Source organism: Trachemys scripta, chromosome 6 (assembly GCF_013100865.1).
Source record: "Trachemys scripta elegans isolate TJP31775 chromosome 6, CAS_Tse_1.0, whole genome shotgun sequence".
Taxonomy (NCBI): Eukaryota; Metazoa; Chordata; order Testudines; family Emydidae; genus Trachemys; species Trachemys scripta.
In genome coordinates, this window is record NC_048303.1 from 74,606,945 (window position 1) to 74,630,534 (window position 23,590).

Here is a 23,590-nt window from a genome sequence, read left to right on the forward strand (position 1 = left end):
TTTCTACTGTGTCCTGGAAATATATCTGTTGGTCTTAATTTTGGACCTAAATTAATCTAACAGTACTCCTTTAACCACAAGAACTCTCTACCTCAATTTTTCTGTCTGTAAAATGGGTGGTGTGTGATTTAAAACAGATTTTCAAAAGAGCTCAAAAACCACAACTGAGACCAGAATTTCAAAATAGCTCAGTTCCTATTTAAGTACCAAATCAAGTTGCCAGATTTTCAAAAGAGCAAAGCCTATTTACTGCTAGGGTCTTTTGCAAATCTGCCCATAAATCTGGTTGCCATTGTGTGTATTAAGCACTTAAAAATCCAGCCCTGAGCTCTTCCGCAAATCTACTCCTTTATGTTTATGAAGTGCTTTGGGATTATTGGAAGAAATGAACTAAACAAGTGAAAAGAGTTATTTTAAAATAATTTTTTTATGGCTGAGTCCTATAGTCCTAATTCAGACAAAAACCTGTTGACTTCAATGAAAGTTTTGCTTGAATAAGGACAGACAAAGGAATCTGGAATTTTGCCCTTCATTGTATTTCAGTAAATTCCTCCCACTTTGCACAGAGACCATTTCTTGGCTTGCCTCTTTCCTTCCCTGTCAACAAAGGTAAATCTTTCACTGTTCTCTTGGTTCTGAAATGAAAACAAAAACAGAGCTGGAGATGGATGTCACTGCATAAAGTGGGGCAAATTAAGCTATGTTTCCTTCTCCTCCAGAACAAGGACTCAGCTCAGTTACATACAGCACAACAGCACAACAGAGCAGAATGTATTGGCTTTTTCTATTACGCTCACATTTGCATGAAAAGGAGCAGTCAAACAAAAATTAAGCACTTAAACAGCTTTAAAAGCACTCGTTCAGAATACTGTACTTCAGCAAAACGTTCATTGTTATTCAGTGCTTGGCAAATGACATTGCCATCAAATACCAGCAGAAGAACCGTGAAGAGTAAATGCTATCTGAAAAAGAGGCTTGTACTTATGCAGTGCTAATGACCATCTAAAAGAGCGATTCTGCATGGTTACATCCTCTTTTAGATTCACAGCTGCAGTTTCACAAGAGCAGCCATACATCATAATCTGCAGCCATTTTAGGCTATCCTTGTGCTTTAAAGAACAATATGGGCAGTAAAGAACTGCTAAACTGTGAACTAAAGTTCCCAGTCAATACCAAGTCTATTTTAATAGAAATGATTGGGGAGGAAATATGTAAATGTTATTACAAACAACAGATAGCAGGAACAAATGAAAGGCAGTGAAAGGACTTCCCTATAGCTAGCTTTGCTAATATACTCCTTTATTAGGTTTTAATTTCTAGTTAAGTATAGCACAAACACAGAGTAGTGTATTAATTGTATGAGATCAGATAGTTATATTAAAATATATAATACACACATTTTAATTAATGTCATGATTTTGATTATTTAATCACATGTTTATCTATCTAAAATGATGCCATTTATTAACTGATATACAGTGACTTTTTCAGAGGTTAAAATTTTAGAAACGGAACATTATTTCATTGTACTTTGAAACAGTTCCACAATCAAAGCCAAACATATGGGCAAAAATCTTAACATTCACTAAATCAGTCACAGACTTTGTGGGCAAGCTGAAAAAGTAACTGCTATATTCAGTGCTGAGATTTACAGCCACACCCACCACAGCAAATAATCTCAATTATATACACACATTCAAGCCCAAGTAAAATGGAGGCAACTATAGCTCACCGCACAACAGATTTTTATGGCTTCTTATTACATTTCTTTAGTTCTTGAACTGGGTTAAGACAATAAAACAGCCTGACAGTTCTTTCAACATTTACTCTCCAGGTGAATGACTACAGGAAAGATCACATGTCAGTCCAGGTCACTTAAACTAGCTGTGGTTTCCACAGTCCTAAAAATGACATCAGTCGTCACTGTGGTAACTTTCAGGATACTTTTTTGTATACATTTGGAAGAGGAAGTTCTAGAATAGAGAGATGGGCTGGTGCCAGTTTAAACTGTCAGAGTTCAGCTGGAGGTTAACTATAACCAGGGAAAGAATGTGTTTTGCTTTTGGCTCATAGTTCTAAAGAGAATCATTGGTGATATACATAGCTAATGCTTCTTGTAAACCCCAGTGAGATGAAAGCAGCTTGGAGTCCAGGTTACTAGAGGCACAATCATCTATATGAAAATGTTGAAGTACTGAAGAGAAACGAACTCTTCTGTAATTAGTTCATACCATATGTTCCTCTCCAGTGTGAAAACACACTGAGGGAAACAAATTAATTCAAAGTGTCCCTGGGCTTGAAAGGGCAGCTGTGATGCTGCATCCTTAGTCTGCAGGAGTGGCAACAGCATGTTGGGGTAGGGTCAGAAAAAGCCACAGAATTAGACAGTCACAAGGAGGACCATTGTACAGTGTCCCCTGTCCTGCCCCCAGCAATTAGCCACCGTCTGCATTCTATGGCTTAAATGGTCTTCGTTCCCAAAGGATGTGTTCCTACTTTGGAATATCTAAAGTGTGTTAGCTACAGGGCTGTAAAATCCTAGTAGAGACAAGGCACATAGTGAAGACCTAGCCTATGGCTCTGAAGGAGCTCAGATGAGGAGTTAATGCTGCTCTAAGCAGTATTTACGCATATCTCATACAGATTTTAGTTTGTGAAGGAAGGAAACAAGCTGCTTAAAGTGGCTCATTCCTCCCCCTGACAGTACCCCTTTCTCCATATGGCCCATTGTGGAAGGGACAGAGAAAGCTGTATAGAAAGAGAAAAGAGAATATCCCATATTCTCTCCCTTTTCCTTCCACACGCCCCACCATAATTATTTTGACAGTTGTGTCCCACCCAATCCTCATCTGATGAAAGTCTGCTATAGATGGATGATGTAGGGAATGTACTCTCCTTGATTCTCTGAAGAACACAGCCTGTGCTGCAAAGTGTCACCATCGTAGGGTTGCCAGGTTAATCAGTCACATAATGGATTGCTATACACTGTTGGTACTTATATGGTCCCCATTATCATCCTATGTAAGGTTTCAGAGTAGCAGCCGTGTTAGTCTGTATCCGCAAAAAGAAGAACAGGAGTACTTGTGGCACCTTAGAGACTAACAAATTTATTAGAGCATAAGCTTTCGTGGACTACAGCCGTGGGCCCACGGCTGTAGTCCACGAAAGCTTATGCTCTAATAAATTTGTTAGTCTCTAAGGTGCCACAAGTACTCCTGTTCATCCTATGTAAGTGGCTCACAACCTTTAATAGATCTATCCTCACAACACACCTGTGAAGTAGGGAAGTACTATTATTTCCATTTTAAAGATAGGAAAAAGAGTCACACTCAGACTTGCCTAAGATCACACAGGAAGTTTGTGGCAGAGCAGGGAATTAAAAGGGACATTCTGAGATCTCGACTAGCACCCTAGCTATTGGACAAACCAACCTTCCTCTCCTTGTTGCTAACTCAATTAGGGTACACTTACACTGAACCTGGATGTGAGCCTCCCAGCCTGAGGAGACACACTCACACTTGCGGTGCTTGAGCTAGCATACTAAAGATATTAGCATGGTCATGGCTGAATTGGTGGAGGCTCAGGCTAGCCACCCAAGCTCGGATTGATCCAACCCCATAGTTAATGTGAGCAAGAGATACAGTTTTACAAACATGTAATTTAAATATAATTTAGAATAGAGAGTTTCAATTAATCTCAAAACAACAAAGATCCCCTCTCCTGTTCATAACTTGACTTCTCAGAGAAAAATCATTACGCATTTAGCCATGACTAAAATGAAACAGCCTATTTATGCAAAAAAAGATTTCTGTACAAGAAACTGTTGGCACTCAGTTTTACGCTTCAGTGGACTTTCTCAAGGTCAAAAATGGAAAATACGAGAATGAATAAATTTAGCGTTGCAACCTTATTCACAGAAGTTGTCTCTCCTCATATGAGTAACCCCAGCGTCATTACTTGTGTATGGGCAACTCTCTCTTTTTCACTCACACACACAGAGCTCTCTCATGCACTCTCACACACAGTTCTCTCTCTCACACATGTGCACACACACGTTTTGCTATAGTCGTACCTTCAACTCAGCAATTGAAAATCACCAAAGCTTCATCGCCTATGTGATATTTACCATGTGAGTTATTTTGGTGGTTTAAATCACTCCTTTCAACTTCTGGAGGTAATGCTAAATTCACAAGGGTTTTCTTGGAAGGATTACAATTTGTTAATCACAGTTTCAAGACAACAAAAAAAACTTTAAAGCTGCTATAATTGTCATCATCATCATCATCCACTTTTATCTTAATGAACTGGTTCTATGTCAGCAACTTCCCCTGTTTTTCTCAGCTATTTTACCAGCCCTTTGGCTCCCACAGTAAACCAAAGCTGAGTACATAATGAATTTCCAAAAATCCGTAGGTCAAGTAACTTAAAAGAGCTAAAACCTGCTCCCATTGAAATCAAGAGCAAAACTTCCTTTGACTTCACTGGGCCCTATATCCAAGGGAATATTTCTTATTTTTCCCTCTTTGTCTCTCCCAGACAGAAATATACAAGATTAACTTTTATGTATCATCACTTAAGACACATGGTATTATTAATAAAACAAACATACATTTGTACATACTTTATTTGTTAGAAATTAAACATAAGCCTGGGATGAATTTGAGCCATTAGAAGTTAATAGAAGCCTTGCAGATGCATGCAAAGGACGAACTTTGCCCTCTGAGTTTAAGAAACTATGCCTTATATCTTCAGTAATAGCATTTTACCGTGTAGCATGATGAAAATCCATTTGCATATTGTTGGAAGCATCAGTAACAACAAATGCTATTAAAAATATATAACTGGATGCAAAATACATCATCACTTTGAGGACCTCCTTGCAAAAACAAACTGAAAAAATCCCCATTCAGTCACAGGCTATCATGGTAACTTGCCAGTAATATCATACACATTTAAAAGTACAATGTGAACAAGATCACAATACCAGAACATAAAGTAAGGTAAGGTTCCTTAAGGGTCACTTAGAATACTGCTTTCAATCATTTAACATATGATGTCAACGCTCCTTGTAGCGAGTACATATCAGATAACAGACTGTAGTTTTAATGTTCCAGAAGAAAATATCCCTTCCATTGCCAAGGAAAAAAACCTAGGATTTATACCCATATACAAATATGCATATAATTATGCCACACATAACAGATCATTTCTCAGATTACATTTAGGGCTCAATTCTGTTCCTAGTGAGTCAGTGGTTATGTTGCGAATGCTTCCAAGATCAATCCCTAAATGCAATTTGAAAAATGGCCTGTGATTTGGAGTATAACTTAATGTCTTTTGGGGTATGTCGGCTCTTAATTTTATATATATATATATATATATATAGGTGGAAGCTAATATTGAAAACACCATCTTAATAGGAAGCCTCTTGTTCATACCTTAATCCTGTAGTAGACTAAAATTTTGTTAAGTACAAGTACTTCTTTAATAACACACATCACTATTTCCCTTATGTGTTTATTTGTAACAGAATTGAGAAGGAAAATGTTTAAAATTATAACAATAGACAGAATTCCATTAAGAAGATTATGTTAAGTGAAAGTTAAGGTTGCATAACTAAGCTCTCAAAAGTCAGGAAATGCCACAATTAAGGTCACATGTACAACTTTTTCTCCTTGCAAGTATACATTACAATAAATATTTCAATTATATCTCAAATGCAACAGACTACGATACATTTTTTCTATATCTTAGACCTTGTCGGCACACAAACTTGCACTAGTTTAATTAACACAGTTTAACTAAACTCATGCAAACCCCTGCATGGACTCTATTTCAGTTTAAAAGGTCGTATTTAAAATTAAGATAAATCGGAATCAGGTTTAAACAGAAATAAGAGTTCCCATACAACCTTTTGCACCAGTTAAAGTCAACTGGTTTAAAATAAACAAGCCCTTATGTGTAACATCTTCTAGTACTGAATACCACACCAAGTTTGGTGGACAAACAGAATCCATAAAACTGATTTTTATGGAACAGTGACACCAGCTAAGGCTTCAGCACAGTTTTTTTAAGGTTGAAATTTTCAAAGCTGTATGAGAGATCTGAATGCCCAATTCAATTCCCTTAGTGGTAGCTTTGAAAATCCCACCCTAAAAGTACACAGTAAAATGTATTTACACAACATGCTACAGATTAAGAACAACAACTGAAAGTACCAGTCAAAATTTGTTGAAATATTTGGATCAACTAAAGCCCTAATCCTGTAAACAGGCCTGAACAGAGAGCCCCAGTGAAGCTGTCTGGCTGCAAAGATCATGACCATGCAGATCTGATTGCTGGACTGGGGCTTAAATTATCTGAAAAGTCAATTGTTTCATCCTCCAAATTGTAGCCAAGGAATTGTGTACTGTGGGTACACATGGAGGCAAATTAGTTTACTGTCTCCCTAATTCAATGCCTACCTCAGGCAACATCTTCACTGTTAAAGAAGATGTATTATTTACTTCAGCTTAACTACCTCCCTGCCAGCAGGTCACCAGACTACTGTGAAGGAATCAACCCCTTTGTCCTCAGGTGTTTTAAGCTTCCCTGGGTCTCAGCACGCTGCAGAATGTCAGCTCTCTTGTGGTAAAAACACAATGAAGAAAAAGCACTTGAGTTTTACTGTGAGGATGGGCAAGGTGTATAGCGCTGACCTTGCCTAGTTTAGTGCTTGGTAAAACTAAAACCACCTTATCTTCACTGTGTTTTTACCTCAGCATAGCTCACACATGCTAATTACTCCAAGGTTTAAAAAAAAAATCCTTCTTAAATGGTGGAGACATCGCTTTATAAAACTCTTCATGAAAGAGGTATTAACTACACTCCTTTAGTAAAAGTTTCATTATGCAGCTAATTTAGCCATGCTCACATGTGCAACACTGCTTCCCTTCATTCTGAATGTTGCTAAAAAAAATTCATACCACCTACTCTACACATGCCCAAAGTGTGTTTTTCAAAAGGCTCATAAGTCAGTCAAATCAGAACAATTTTCATTGAAACACTCAGTGATATTTTTCAATAAGGGCTAGCCTACTGAGCTGATTTATCACTAGGGCTGTTTTAAAAAAGGATGCTTAAAAAAAGAGGAAGGGGTCTTTTTCTAATCCACTCTCCTCATACTCAAAAGTAGCTAACTCGTTTTTTTGCTGAAAGTATCCATGATGGTGGGGCTGAGGAGGAAAATTTCAGCTCAAAATGTGAACGTTTTGTAACTGAAAAAAACAGGTGTTTAGAATGGAAACATTAAGCAATCTTTAATATAGAGAGGTTAATACCACTTTTGTTATAATGCTTTCTTGCTTTTGATCTTTAAACCAAATGAGTCATGAAAATGATATCCTGAAATTCACAAGCCACCAGTCAACTGGTCTTTTTTTAAAAAAATGTATAGCAATAAAGCAATAACCACAGGCCTTTCTGACCACTAGCACTGGCCACTAATGAATTACGATATTGAAACAAAGACCCATTTACACAACTCTTTTTTTTTTTTTTTTTTTTTTTAAAGCTTCTGTGAGCAGGCCAAATTGCATTTCAGGCAGACAGGTTAAAGAGAATGTATTATGTTTGTTCAGATTAGCAAAGGCATTTCTCTCCCCCCCCCGCCCCCCTTTTAAATTCAGGCAAACAAAAGAGGCAAGTTCTTCTTGCCAACAACTGGTGCCCCTTAGCTGGAAGTAGCTCGAGTTGTCAGGTTCCTGTCAGACTGCAAAGGCATACCGACACTTCCCTTCCCCCACCCTTTTGTTGTTTTTAAATATGTGCACTTTGCTCAGCGGTCCTCACCATTAAACAATTCATTTTTTCCTTGCCTTTTCTAGTTTAGGAGGGGGTAAAAATAGCAGAACATGGTCACAAAATATAAAGCCAGACATTCATTTCCTGTACCTCAGTGTCTCATTCTTTCACCTCCTTGTCCATAGGATTTGGCTACCAAATAGGTCTTAATCTGTAAACAAATGATTTGCTCTACAATTAAACCATTCATTTCTTTTTCCTTTCTGTGGCTGCTTGGCTGCTGTCCAATGCGGAGGTTCATAGGTTCTTCTGTTATTTAGTGCTCATGATGGTTAAAAGGCAATAAGCTCATTTAGAGTTTATAAAACTATAAGCCATCAACAAAAGCATTTAATGCTTCTCAGAAGCATCGTGGCTTTTGCCTGCAAAATTAATAATATTTTGAAATGTGCTGGCCCTGATTATTCACTTTGGATTTCTTTAAGTCAGTTATTGTATATTGTAAATACATGCATTCCACTTGAATTTTAATTGTCTGTGCACTTTCTTCTTAACAACCGACAAATCATAGTAAATGAAATTCATCCTGGAATTAGTATTGAAGCTCAGAGACTTTTGATGTTTCATTTTTAAAAAAATGTTGCTGAGCTTTCACAATGTGTGTAAATATTGTTTCCTCATAAAAAGGTGATGTGCATCATTGGAGGTTAGTGGAGTAAACAAAATAAAAAAAAATTATGTTAGGTTTCCAATCTTTATCTCAGAGCTTTATGATCCAAGAGAAACTGAGTAATATCAAGGTCATCTTCCTTTGCCTCTATTTTAACCATTTCCTGGTGAATGAAAATCAGTTCTCCAAAGATTTTGCATGAGCCCAAAGATATTGCATATATGTGTGTATCTACATTCATGTTTATATGAACGGACAGAAAAGAGAGTGTGACGGTTATATGCTAATACATAAGCGTAATGTAGCTAATGAAATGTAATTATTTTTTACATTTTCCTGTCCATAAATAATAGAATTGTTGATAGTGTACCAATAGCTAAATTTACAGGTGCAAATCTCATTTAGAAATGACAGGTACTTAGCAATATCAACTTCGGCAATTTACTTTCAGTGAAATTCTGCAAGCCTATTTAAAGTCTATTACAGCTGCTGACATCAATCTGCCAAGCTGTAGAGTGCTAAGCTCTACTAAAGATTTGCACCTATAAATTTAGCTACCGGTATACTTGAGTTAAATACACAGCATTTCTCCAGATATGCTACTAGAGATATAATACAGTGAGGTGGAAATGCAATATGGTGGGAATGTCAATGGGAGTTTTGCCTAAACAAGGTCTGCACGTTCAGGTCCTCTAGAGTTTTAGGTTCCTGTGTTTTAAGGTCTAGTTCTGTAAGTCTTTATGGCACTATTTCCTACTCATCCAAGTGGTCCTATTATAATGGTAGTAGTCCTAACTGAACTACTCACATGAGTATAAGTACTGCTGTCAGAAAAGTTTGCAGGATCACGTCCTATCCATTACAATATACATTTAAAAGGAACACACTCACATTTTAATTAGCCATATCTATTCTAATCTTGCCAACACCAGGAAATAAGATGAATCTAAGACTCTTCCTCCACCAATCAAATAATTAATCTTAGTTGACAGATGGAAGAAGAGTAGAAAATAAGCATTTTCTTTTTCCTGCACATTATCTTAAATCAGCAGAAAAAAAAAAAGATTTCTGTGGTGTTGGTGATCCCCACAGGATTGGAATTCTTATATTTTGAATTGGCAAGATAATTATAAATGAGGAGATAAAACTAGAGCAATTTCTTTTTATATCTTCTCCATATGTACTACATTTTCAATAATCTCAGAAAGCTGGGAAGGTTTATGGGTAGGTTTTTAAAAAATTCAGAGGGCATCTTTAAATCTATGCAAAATATTAGAGTTTGAGGAAAACCGTAAACCTTGCAAGTCACTTGAAAACAGTTGGCAACTTTTCCTCCGAAAGTAAATCCAAGGGCTCAAAAAATAAATATTCAAGAGCATTAATTTGTTTCTAGATGTGTGCGTGCAAGTAAAACAGCAGTCATAATGTGGAAATTTCAGTCACATTTTGCAACTAATTGGAAGCAGATTAGAATTCTGCCTCAGGGGAACATTGTCAAACTAGAAGCTGGAGCAAATGAAGAAAGAGGTGAAAGCATCGTGAAGAGCTGACAGATTTACAGTGCTCAAGGCAATAAACGGGTACTAGATGAAAATGAATGTGCTTCACTGTACTGCATGCAGTTCTCGCAGTCATATCAGCAATAACAGCATAGAGCTATGAAACTATTATTTTCAGCGGAGTGGGTAGAAAAGGAAAGTGTAAGAGTGCAAAGTATATATTCAGACAATGTAAAAATCACACAACAGTTGTCAGAGACATAAATCAAATTATTAACTTAAGGTCCTAGTCTCAAATTTATATGCATGTTGAGTAGTATTTACTAATGCAAGTAATCCCAGGGACAACTAATGCGGGAAACTGCTACTCAACGTGAGTAAGGATTGCAGACTCAACATGATCAAGAGTTGCAGAATCAGGCTCTTCATGGAAAAAAATAAGAGCAGATTTTTTTCAAAAAAATACTAGCAATGACAAGATAACCTGGGGACAGATAAATCAGAGTTCCCAAATGTCAGTGGGAGAAAATGTATTTAAAAGTGAGGGGAATAGAGGGGAAGAAAAAAAAAAAAAATACACCAATTATGGTGGATAGTATAGCAATGGTGTAATGGAAACAGCTGCCTGCCTTCTACTTCAGTGTCTGGCATCTGCTGAAGCATCATGGGAAAGGCTGATGAAGGATTTGGACAAAGAATGTAAATGTACACAACTGGCCAAAAGTAGCTGGATTCTGAAAAGCTTAGTTGCTATATTTTTTTAAACAATAGCATGTTTTTATATTTTGTTTTATTTTTTAACAGCAACAAGCAATATTATCCTAGTTATATCAAATTATACCTTCATACCAGCTAAAAAAGAGTAGGGAATCTGAATTTCTTTTTCTATAGTAATTGATAATGTGAAGCAATAACATATATGTTATGTTCAAATTATGACCAAAATGAAATATTTTTTCTCAAAGTCCAGATCTCAGCACAATTTAATCTTCATGTGTACATCACATAACATTCGATCAAGGGAGAATTAGTAAATTAACACTCAAATATACTCCAGGTGTATCTTTCATATATCTTCAGGGAAAAAAATAAACTAACAACTTCTTAGATATTTGGCCAATCGTATGTAAAACTTCCAACATCACCACTGATTCCTGTTGAGAAAAGGGGTCAATTTCTGATTTGTTTGTGTATCTAATTTTCACTCTTTGTTGCTAAGATATAGATCTAATTTCGTTTTCCTCCCCCAAAAAGAAAAACAGACAAAGACATGAAACCCAGAAACACACAACTACTGCTGATGCTCTACAGTTATAAGCTTATAATAAAGCCCAGATTTGATAGTATTATCCATGTACTGTGGCAAACCACACACAAATAAACAGTTCTCCATGAAAAATAAAAACCCAAAGACCAAACCCTTCCAATTCAAACATTATTGTTGCTTTTAACATGAGCCATCCATAAAAATCAGCCAAGGAGTTGACAGGAAATCCAAAAATAATTTGGTCTGGCCCTCTACACTGCGTGAAAGGAGGTTACAAGTTGCTTGTGACTCTTCCAAAGAGGTGGAAGAAACAGCAAAAAAAATACAAAATCTAAGTTTATTTAGCAAACACCTATCGTAGTACTGCTCTGACAGACTCAAAACATTTTCTAGCATAGGTCATTATAGCATAGCTGAAATATCACTGAAGGTAGTTTTTGAGTGGATTGTGCTTTTGGATAGGAAAGAACTTAAACAAAACCTCTGAATTAAGTCAATGGCTAATGTGAAAGACTAACAGTGTGCAAAATTAAACTGTATAGTGTGAACAGCTAAAGAGGCCAGATGTGCGTCAAGCTTTCCTGGGAAACTGATCCTAAACTTGGGAGCTTTCTTTAATCAAAAGGATGAAAGAAGGTGACTTCTAGGAGTTTACAAAAGTGTGACCAATTGGAGCTTAGTCTTCTGTTGCTAATTGAAGCATAAAAAAAGAGCCAGTTTCTTAGAACCAACTACAAACATATACGTTTTATATTCCATTGCCACATGATAAAAACCAGAATCAAGCTAACTAGTAGAAAGTTGACTGGCAACCAAAGACCAAACTATTATTTCAAACTGTCATGGGAAGGCAATAAAATTGCTACCAGCTCTCCTCAAGTTACCCTTCAATAAAAAGAAGCCATCAGGGAAATAAGAGGAAAAGAAAACACATCAAAACCTTTAAAGTTCCTTTAAGTAAAATTATACTTCTGTGGCACAATGCCATTTACTTCCTGGTTAACATAATGAGACAATACTACAACCTGAACATCAGCTTTTTAAAATTACTAATCAAAATACAAAATATAATCAATACTGTATATTTTCATCTGTTCTTTTAACTGTAAAAGCTGCATTCACATGTTGTGATTGGAATATACTTAAAATGTCTCTGTGGGCACATATTTCTTATGTTACTAGTTGACTGTGAAGGTTCCCAGGAGGCAGAAAGCACAGTTGTCAAGCAGGGATAGTTCCTGTGAATAATAATATTCAGACTGAGATGACATAAAAATTAGAAAAAAGTTAAATGAAAAAGATCAAGAACAATTTCATTGTTTGCAATAATTATTTTTTCCACACAACTGTCTGTAGTCATGAGTCAGAAAGGATTTCTTGTAAAGGATTCAAAATTCACCTAAGCATTGCTTTTTTGTTTTTAAAATTTACTAGGAAAAATAACCTCAAAATTTAAATGGACACTAGCTTTGGTTTGTAGAGTTTCTGAAGACATTGTGTATGCAAAGTGCTGGAAAAGGTGAAATCTTTCTTTTCAGGTTTAGTAGTATTTGCCTACCTAGATTAAATAAGAATACTAATATTATTAAACTTCTCTCACACTAAAGCATAATGTATTTTTAATCACAGTGTTGACCCAGGATTTTAGCACTCATAAGGGACACAGACACCAAGACTGTGCAGCCTGAAGTGTAAATCCAAGCAAGACAGACATCACAATTCACCACATGCGTCCATAAGTTATCTGATCTATTCCCAAAAGGTATTTTAATCAAAATTCAACAGCCATAGGAGAAAAGTGCCAATCTCCCCTCTTGATTTTTCTTTCAATTTTCTCTTCTACAAAAACAAAATTAAAAAAAAAATACAAACAACTCAATTGTCAGTCACGCCACTCTGAATAGTTTTACAACCTTTCTTTCAAGTGTAAATGCTTTGTTCCAATTGCCAAGACCATTTAGTCTGAATTAAAGAGAAACTGCAACAGAGTGATTAGTGCAACCTCAGCTATAGCACAGAGCAGTTCTAGGCTAGTCTTTATAGTTCAAGTAGCAATTCATTGCTTGCACTCAACTGCTGATTTTTCATAGGTAAGATTGAAGAATACATCGGATTTAAAATTTGAATGCTTCAGATGAAGATTTACACTGGCATGTTCTGAAACTACCAATAGGACACATTTATCAACTATTTTGTTCTAAATGTATTTTTCAATGTAGTGAAAATGGCTTAGAAGTTTGACAAGCCCTGAAACCTTAAAACCGTTTTAAAACCCTTAACAAGTAAATATAACAATGCTGACCTGAGATTTTGACCATAAATAGGCCGAATCCTCAAGTGGTGTAAGGGAATCAATAGAGCTACACCATCTAAGGATCTGGCCTGATGTTTCTAATTTAAGGGGAAAAGGCACAAATAAGAACCAGGACAATCTCACCAACCCTTCATAGAAATGTAGTGATGTGTTGAGGATTCTGGCTAGTATAACTGTATGTTATGACATTATATAAGTATTGTGTAAAGCTTGTATTGTGCTTAATGGATTAAGTACAGAATAACCTGACACTCCCATTTGATAAATCTCTCTACAGACTTTGTCCAACAGGAATTATCCCAGCTAGAGGGCAAGAGATAATCTGAAGTACTACAAAAACTTGATTATACTCATGGAGACCAATTGAGTACCATGGAACAAGTAAGGAAGATGCATTATTGCCTACTGCTTGAGCTATGCAAGGGAGTAAAACAGAGCAATAGAGATTATTCAATAACTTTATTTAGAGGGCCAGTATGCAGCTGCCTAAATAGCTGTGAAAGAAATCTAGCCTGCCCGTGGGATGGTGGAAACTCCTGCATGTATACAGAGTTGTTGTGTCGGTCCCAGGACCTGAAGAAGAGCTCTGTTTAAACTCGAAAGCTTGTCTCCCTCACCAACAGAGCTTGGTCCAATAAAAGATATTACCTCCCCCACTTTGTGTAACTCCTGCATGTTATTTTGCTCAAACTAATCATTTGTCCACGTGTGAGCCTTGATGGGTTGTGTCAGAGTCTGGTAGGAATCTTGAGTAAGGTCTGATAAGCATCAGTATAGTGCATGCTTAGATGCCACATGCACCAGTAACACCATGCCAAACACAGTATGCAAGATGAAAAATTATATACAGTTAGGGCTTGAGTTACAAAGAACGTACATGCACAGTATCTAGGCATTACTTACACAATACGCTTAATTTCATATTTTCAGCCTCTTATCTCCATATTTCTTTATAGTATTCACTCTAACCTTCTGATGTAACCCTTCCTGAGTCAATTCCTGCAACTTTTACCTCACACATGTAGTCCCTACTTATATTCATAGCCTCAGTGGCTTCAAGGGAAATAAAGATTACATGATAGATAGGGTTCCCATATTTCCACAATCAAAAAAGAGGACACCGGGAGGAGGGGGAAGCCCCGCCCTAGCCCTGCCCCTGCCCCCATCCACTCCCTCCCACTTCCCACCCCCTGACTACCCCCTCAGAACCCCAACCCCCCCTGCTTCTTGTCTCCTGACTGCCCCTTGCTGAGAACCCCCCAGGACCCTACCTGTCCCCTGACTGCCCCAACCCTTATCCACTCACATGGGTGGCAGGGTTGTAGAAATTTTGGTGGTGCCCAGAACCCACCCCTCCCCACCTGCCTAAGGCTCTGGGAGGGGGAGGTTGGGTAGGGGGAGGAGGTCTGGGGTGCAGGTCCTGGTCTGGGGATTAGGGTGCAGGAGGGGTGCAGGGTGCAGGTTCTGGGATAGAGTTTGGGTGCTGGATGCAGGCTCCGGGCTGGGGCAGGGGGTGGGTGTGCAGGCTCTGAGATGGAGTTTGGGGGTGGGAGGCAGTGCAGGCTTTGGGAGGGAGTGTGGGGGGGGTGGGGGTTTGGGAGGGATTTTGGGGATAGGAGGGGATGCAGGGGTGAGGACTGTAGGTCTGAGGATGAGGGGTTCATGATGCAGGAGGGGGCTCAGGGATGGAGCAGAGGATTAGGGTGTGGGGGGATGAGGGCTGGGGCTGAGGGATTTGGGGCATTGGAGAGGCTCAGGGCTAGGATGGAAGGGCAGGGTAAGGGCAGCCTGTCTTCCCATTAGTGGATGGGGGCACTAGGACCCGGGGGCAGCAGAGAGCAGTTGCTGCTGGCTCTGGCAGTACAAGCAGACAAGGGAGAGGCAGGGCGGGAGGATCCACGGGGGGGGCGCAACGCGTGGAGGGGGGGTGGCAGGTGGAGGCCGGGGACCCATCCAACACTCCCCCACTCCCTGACTGCCCTCCCCCACCAGACTCCCCTTATCATTCTAGCTCCACGTGTTTGAAAAACACGCTGCCCGGTGGGTCGGTTTGTGTGTTACACAGGGCTGCAGACGGGGGGGGGGGGCAGGGGAGGGTTCTGGCTGCTGGAGGCCAATGGGAGTGGGTCAATCGGCCCAGCCACCCAATCAGCAGCTGCACTCTGCATGGAATGGAGGGAGGGAGGCGGGCGAGGGAGAAAAAATCCCCAGACATTTTAACCTTGTTAGCAATTCCTCCCGGACGGGTTATTTAGAGACGCAAAAGCCGGACACGTCCGGGGAAATACAGACGGATGGTAACCCTATGATAGAGGACTATATTTGGATCACTTCCATCCTTGCTCAAGCATGGGCACCAGAAAAACGATGGCTTGTGTCTTCTGATTTCCCACCTCTACTTCTCATAGGATTTTGCCGAGTGCTCCTGGAGCACAGCGCATACTTCATTTCTCAACTCGATCTCCAAATGACTGAGATTTCTGTGTAACAATTTAAATAAGTATAGTATACGTTCTGTGACCTGCCAACCTGCAGCATGCTCTCTTTTTGATCTCAGAAACTGAAGCAAGTTGGAAGTGCACAGGAGATGCATTAGAACCAGCCAGGCACTGTAAACTTTCAAATAGAATAGATTTGCCTTTGCTTCACAGAACACACTTACCTTCTCAATGGAAGTGGTGAGCAAGAGGCCTGCTCCTAGAGATAAGGAGCAGACCTATCCATTCTTGAGTGACATCAAGCTCGCAGCTTTCTAACCGGTACTATTAAGTTCCATCACCCCATAAACACCTTTCAAGTCTTGTCCTTTTTCATAGAGAAATGCAGTTTATACCAACCTAATAAATATATACGTTTTACAAAACACAGAATAAATCCTGCTCCCACGGAAGTCAATGTAACTTTTTGCCTGAATAAAAGAAGCAGCATTTGGCCTCATATCTACTTTTACAAATACAAATCACAAGGATAACACAGTCCAAATGCAGAACATAATGTTTAACATCCAAAAGACATGTTCAATTAATGGAAAGCAGGCCACAGATTCTCATATAGATGTCAATATTATACAGCCTAGAGCTGGCATCTTTTAAAAACTAGATCACACATTTCTTAACAAAAAAAACACACTAGTTTTAGCATGCAAAGAAACTAGGAGTTTCAGAATTGATTTAAGTGCTTGTTGATAAAATACTTTCCAATTATCATGGCCCTCATAGGAAAAGCAGGAATGCATTATGTGTTAATGATCACAACCAGGGGTCCATGCTTTACTCTTTTGTCAGAACTATAGCAGATCCTCCCCGCAGCTTCACCATTAACATGTCTGTTTCCTGTCAGCCCACTCAGAGATAATGTCATTTATCTCAGGGCGGCACAAGACCAGTCATTAGCTTCAATAAAAGACCTCAAACAAAAGCCGAATGATGTTTTATCCAGGGCTCATAGTCTGCGGCCAAGAATCTTATTGCCAACAGTTCAGAACTTAAAGGTATCTTTAAAAAAAAAAATCCAGCTATCAACAATTTTAGGACACTTATTTGAACAGCAAAGTCTCTGCATGGAAATTTTTGGTTAATGGTTTTATCACATACAATTAGGTAACTGATAGGAGCTTACTAAATTTACCGTTTTCCCTCATTGGAGAAAATTGATAGAATAATTCAGGTTCTAGATAAACAATAAGATCTTTGAAAAAATGGCCATCATTGTGTTTGCCTGCGGGAGCTGATTCAGTATACTAAATTCTTCAGTGACTGAACTTCTGGAAATGTCTTTAAATAAAAGTGGAATTGGTTAAAATATACGTACGAACATGTGTTTTCGCAGTCTTGCTTGTATTATTGCAATTCAGAAAGTTTCTATAAAGTTCCAGGTGAACTTTTTAAAATAATTTTTAAAAAGCAAGAGTCAAAATATGAGTAAATCTCAGCTATTCAATTCTTGTCTTTATGTTGAAAACTAGGAACAGATGGTACTTTCCATGTTACTTGACTCTGGTTATTGAACACCTCTGTGGTTACGGGAGAATTTTGCTTAGCACTTTTAACATACATTTCATTTATTGGACTATAAAATGCTACTTTGGAAAAACAAAGTCTTTATATAACTCTAATTAAAACAATCTTGCAGCGAAACCATTTAACATGGAGAACATGCTTAACCTCATGACATCTGGACAATCAATCCTTTTCTTTTTAATGGGTATTTATGAAGTTATTAAAATTGTAAAATTACTGATGTCCTAAGTGAAATATAATTTGCCTGTAGTTCAGAATAACCTCATCACCTTCAATACTTTGTGATATAAACATTCTAGACCACCTTCAATTGTTTTAATGCTACTTTAGCCTTGCACAGGAATTCAATAGCAAAGCGGGTCATACATATTCTCAGAGGTCAGCAAGTTCACACAGAAAGCTTTCCTCAGCCAAAGGGCAACACCTCTTCACCCAGCTTAGAAAGCACTGTCACACTACTAGACAGCACTACAGCACGTTAGAACCTTGAGCTGTGCTTATTGTTAGACACCCATAGTCATCAATGATTTTAACAGCCAAATCCCTTATGTAGCTTTCAAAACAGTTTGCTATCAAACAACAATGGACATTGTTCTTTAATTACAGCAAGTGACCTTTCTGCCCTTTTATTTCACATTGAATAGACTACACCCAAGAAGTAGTGTTTGTAACGCACAAAATATATGGAAAGCATATCTCTATAAACTCATTAATCAGAACATGTTCTTCAGCAATTTACAAGCACTTATAAAATGTGCATAGAATTCCCTGATTAAGTGTAAAACCAACAGCTATACGAGAAGAATAAAATAAATGATACTAGCCACATGTGGGTTAATTCACTGAAGACAATGTTCAGATGTGAAATACCGTCTTAATGAAAGCCAATAAACCAATACAGGAGAAGTAAATTCCATTCTGGAATATTACCAGATTTATTAATTTTAAAGATAGAAGACAGCTAAAATGTTGCTGTAGACTTTCTGTATTTCTCCCCACCCCCCCTAAACAAACAGAAAGTTTTCATAATCCATGCTTAGTATTCCCATGTTTTAGGGTCTGTTGTGAGCTCACACACACACACAATAAACAAAAACTAGGACATAATACTACTGATAATCTGAACATTTCTCAGTGTAAGAGCAATTAAAATTACAGAAGTGTAATATGGGTGAAGAGTACATGTTGACCAACATTTACGGAATAATTGTGCTTAAAAAAAATTAAAGGGTGGAGAAAGGGGCAGGTTTTAACACCCAAAATCTTAGGAGTGGTTAGCCTACCTGTCAAATCTACCTATTCAGACATGTCACTGGTGGCTTAACCACAAAATGGGCTTCATGAATATAGCTCAAACATTTTAGAATTATAGCATACTTTGACTTTATCCACATATTAGGGGAGTGGCGACTTTTACAACATACTTGTGGTTTCTGCATAAAAGAGCCAGCAGAACACAGTCATTGATTTAATTAGACTTCATGAAATCCAATTTATCATGTTTTACATGACTTTCTGCAGTAAGGAAACAGAATAAACAGACCAAAAATAGACATTTGAGCATACTGTGAAAATTAAACAGTGACTGCAACTCTTGGGAATCTGCTCCAAGCTTTTAACAAAGAGTAAACAAACACAATAAAATATCCTCCAACACTATACAAATTTAAAACCTGAGTTTCTTTGTGGGCATTAACTAATTTGTATCTGACAAGACATTATTCAAATTTACGAGACAACTCATTCATAAACATTAAAACAACTGGAAATTGATTTTAACAGCCAGGCTTGAAAATTATATAGTTATCTACGGTCACAATGGTGCTTTTTGGGCATGTCACATCTATAGATACACCATAGTGTGTATAGCCAAAGCAGAAAAAAGGATTCAATCTTAAATCCTTAAAAAAATTCTCTTGAATGATTTGCAAGTCTTTTTTAAAACTGAAGTTTCATTGATAGCATAGGCTAGATCTAAAATTGCAACCAATGTCTGCAGAGAGTTCTATTTTCAGATGCCAAGTAGGAGACGTTCTTTAAAGAAATTGCTCTCTGGAGTGAAACACTAAGGGATGTTGTTTAAAACAGTAAGCCAGCACACCAGCGTGATAGACAATGGCCAGCACTGCAGGACTCTAACGTGTGAAGCCTATATTAAAGTCACTGTGTGCCAACAGCAGTGGGTGTTAGTGGAATTGCAAGCGCCGAGAATTCTATAAAGCCAAGAGCTGGAAAATAAGGTGTACCTTTGGCTCAAAACTACTCCTAACATGTTTGTTCTTAATTTACCTATTATCCCATTTACATTACACTGACTGAAGATTACTTGCATGTATATGAATTCATTCTTCATACAATTTCCTGTGAGACTAGAGTGAAAAGAACACAAAAACTGAGAAACCACACTACTCTCTAATCTCTGTTGCCATGACAGCAAGCCTTTGAGATACTGAAATGTTCAGATTGCCAGCTAAACAAAATTGTTGAATGTGAACATTTGGCTGAAAGATTAAAAGGCTAAGGGGGTTGCAAAAGGGCAGTACCTCCCACATTCCAGGCAGCCACTGAATCCAATCAAATGGCTCTGACTCTTTAACCACAACCATTGTGAAGACTGGATTAGGGCAATTTAGCTAGATAGTTAAAGCAGATTAGAGAACTGCAATTTGAAGACTACTGGTAACAAAAGTAAATGCCTACTATATGTACTAAATTAGTAAAAAGACCATGGGATTTTAGCACACCTTTCAGAGTGATCAGAGTGCAAATTTACACCTGTGAATTAACTAAAGCAACCTACTTTCTCTCATCTGTATTTAGAAAAGTCAAACAAACAGATTCAAGAGGATCTCCTCCTTGTATGAGGAGCAAATGTGAATTTCACATTTGTAGGTATTTTTTCACTTTTAAGATAATATATCTAGAGGTCAATTTGAATTATCTATCTTTACATTTTCTTAACATATTTAATGTCACAACCCCCAAAATCTAATCCTATCAATAGCCCAAGAGTTTGTTGAAGCATTACACAATCTTAAACATCAGCAATGACACACAAAAAGAGGCTCATAATGCATTGTAAATAGCATAAATTTTCCCAAGGACTTCACTCCATCTGGACTCTGGTAAACAATTCTGTACACTTAATACCAGCCAGAAAGTTTTCCCATCACTTAGAAGTCAGTCAGGGAAGTTGTAAAGGCAAGTAATTTAAGACCAATTCCAGAAAATCATGCCACAAGCTAATACCCTTAAGGGTTTTTTTTGGAGGGGGGAGGTGTCTTTGAGAAGGTGTCTTTGTTTAACCCAACCTGTAGAATTCATTTGACTCTTAATTATGGACCAACAATAGCCCCCTAGATCCTAGAGAAGAAACCTTCTGCCCTCTGGATAGAACAATTGCTGCAGACACTAGAACCTGCCTGAACGAGCAATAACAATAGCCAAGAAAACCAGCTCTCTCCCCACCCTCCCCTAACAATACAAGGCCATTTATTCTTAGAGAGAGCATCCTTTATGCATTAACAGAAAGGAAGGGAGGGGGAGAAACACACACACACCACTTGATTTCTTTCACACATTTCAACCACTCAGCAAACAAGAAGTTCACAGCCAAGAACGTATAGGGCTCAGATAAGAAAGACTGCCCTGACAGGAGAAAACTGTTCCCCCACATATGAGAGAAAGATATTTTGTACATATATCATAGTACAAGGAGAACTCCCCTCCCCCAACTCCCTTCCTCCAGGCCAATTATTACAGGCACTAAGTGTCTTCTGGCTCAGTGCTCCCCATTCCCCACGCCAGCTTCCGAGGCCTCTTGGCTGCTGAAAACACAAGAGCCCCCCAATACTCAAAAGACCCTAGACTAGAGTAGATGGAAGAGCCAAAGTATCTGCGGATACATCTCTCCTCCCTGTCTCAATCTAAAGAGAAGGGTGTGGAGAAAGGATGTGAATTTCCTTCCACTTTGGCAGAAGGAACATCCGCTTTTATACTAGAGTGCACAATAAAAAGGATAGTAAACAAAACCCAGGCAGCTAGGTCTGAGCCACACAAACAAGCCTCCAGTCTGCAAACACGTGTCCTCGGGGGTTGCAAACATCACTTCGGATTGTTACACTAATAACAGCCCCATCAGGAAGGGTCATTTTGAATTCTCCTTTAAAATAAACAAAGGAGGAGACACGACAACACGAAACATACGTTTGGCCACATTTGGGAAACAGTAGGGATGGGGGGAGAGAGAGAGAAATTAAAGACAAGACGAAAATAAAGCTCCAACGTAGCAATTTCTGTCCGGGAGTGGGGTTTGTACACAGTTTATATGTATATCACAAACGCATAACACCAATAACAGGAGCTAGGAACACAGCTGCGGGAAGTTTGTAATAAACACATGGGGGGAAATAGCTGGGGGAAGAAGAGCTTGTCCTACCTTTTCTGTTTTCAATTTCTTGATTCGCCTGTGGTTCTCCTCCTCCTCCTCTTCCTTCTTTACCAAAATAGAGTTCCCCATTAACCCTGAATCCGGGGTGCTTTTGCTCACCTCCCCCACCGTGGAGGAGGCGCAGTGGAAGGGGCTGTTGCTCCCACCACCGCCTCCCTTGGCCCCGAAGCCATACAGGTGCCCAGAGGGAGCTTGGCTGCTGCCACCCCCACCGTTGGGGTGGCCCTGCTGCAGGTCATGCTGCTTGTCCTTCCTGGATTTCCCCGCATCCTTATCCCGCTTGGAGCCTCTGCTGCCCTGGGTTTTACCTGGTTTCTCTTCTTTGTTTTTCCCGCAAGAGGCAATAGGGTTGTTGTTGCTGGTGTTGTTATTATTGCCGTTTGGGTTGCTGTTCACACTTTGACCCAGTGCTGAATTCATGCCAGTTGCCTCTCCAGGGCGCCCTTGGACTTCCTGCCTCTTGCCAGCACTGCTGATCTCAGGAATCCCATACAAGGCAGCAGAAGGCAGAGATTTATTAGCATCCTTAGAAGTTTTACTCCTTTTCACTTTTGATTTGCTAGTCTCTTTGTGAGAGGAATTCCCCTGGGGGGCAGGGGGCTGAACAGAAGCAAATTTTAGGCCATCAGCTAAGGCTGAGGTAGCATTAGCCCCACTGGAAGCCAGACCCCCACAATCCTTGGAGCTGGTACTGCTGCTGGTGGTGGTATTGGTGGAATTATTCATCTCAAATTTCTGTCTGTCCTTCTCCAAATCGGCGTCCAAATCGATTATTAAATTTCCAACCCCGATTTCCCAATCATCGCCACTGTCATAAGTATCAACCGCGTTTGGATCCACACCTTTGCATGCAGTGGAAGTGTTCACTGACATCCTGAAGATGAGATCTCTAGAATAAAAATCCGATGAACTTTCCTTTGGAGATGAGGGGACATTCGTTTATCTCCGTTGGGCTTTTCTTTTTAAATTATTATTTATTTAACTCTTCTTATCTTCCTCCCCCTGGTATGTCTAGGTTTATACCCTGAAGTCCAGGTCCACCTTTTCCTGTGAGGAGGGGAAAAGTGGAATATTTCTTGTCTGGATATTACCAGAATATAATACGATTAATATAGGGGGCAAAAGAGAGGGGGAGCAAGATCATTCAATATTTCCACGTTTTATTTTGTTTTAAAAGTTGTTAAATAGGAGGCAATTGCTTGTGATTATTTTATAGTGAACAGCTTGAATCTAGTTGTACCCCAACATCCATGATCACTCTTAAAAAGTCATGTATCCCAAAAAATAAAAAAAACCCACCCTAACTACATGATTTAAATCCACAAAGTCAGGGACATACAAAGTTAGGGCTGGTGACTAGCTGTTGGAGCACATGTGTAATATAAGCTCCTGGACCACCACTTAGACACAAAAGGGAGAAAGGAAGGACACAGCTTCACTCCTCACTGCATTCCTTGGATTTTGTGGCTTTACACCAGACCCTTGAAGTTTTGTGACTTTTCTATACTATCTTTTACACCAATTTTACTGGGGGGGGGGGATGAAGCCTGTTTTTCATGAACCCATTAAAAATCAACAACCTATACTTT

At 38.8% G+C, this 23,590-nt stretch overlaps 1 protein-coding gene across 4 annotated transcripts in view; it reads right to left on the reverse strand.

Annotated features, from left to right (window-relative positions):
* The window catches only part of ZNF608 (zinc finger protein 608), a 107,919-nt gene that overhangs the window by 81,551 nt on the left and 2,778 nt on the right, over positions 1 to 23,590 (reverse strand). For 3 of the 4 annotated variants that reach the window (XM_034773302.1, XM_034773301.1, XM_034773303.1), the window contains exon 2: positions 21,990 to 23,048. The exons of the other annotated variant lie outside the window; for it this stretch is intronic. In XM_034773302.1, coding sequence (XP_034629193.1) covers positions 21,990 to 22,874 — 885 coding nt within the window. In that variant the 5' untranslated portion in view covers positions 22,875 to 23,048. The remainder of the gene's footprint in view (positions 1 to 21,989; positions 23,049 to 23,590) is intronic. 4 annotated transcript variants of the gene reach the window in all.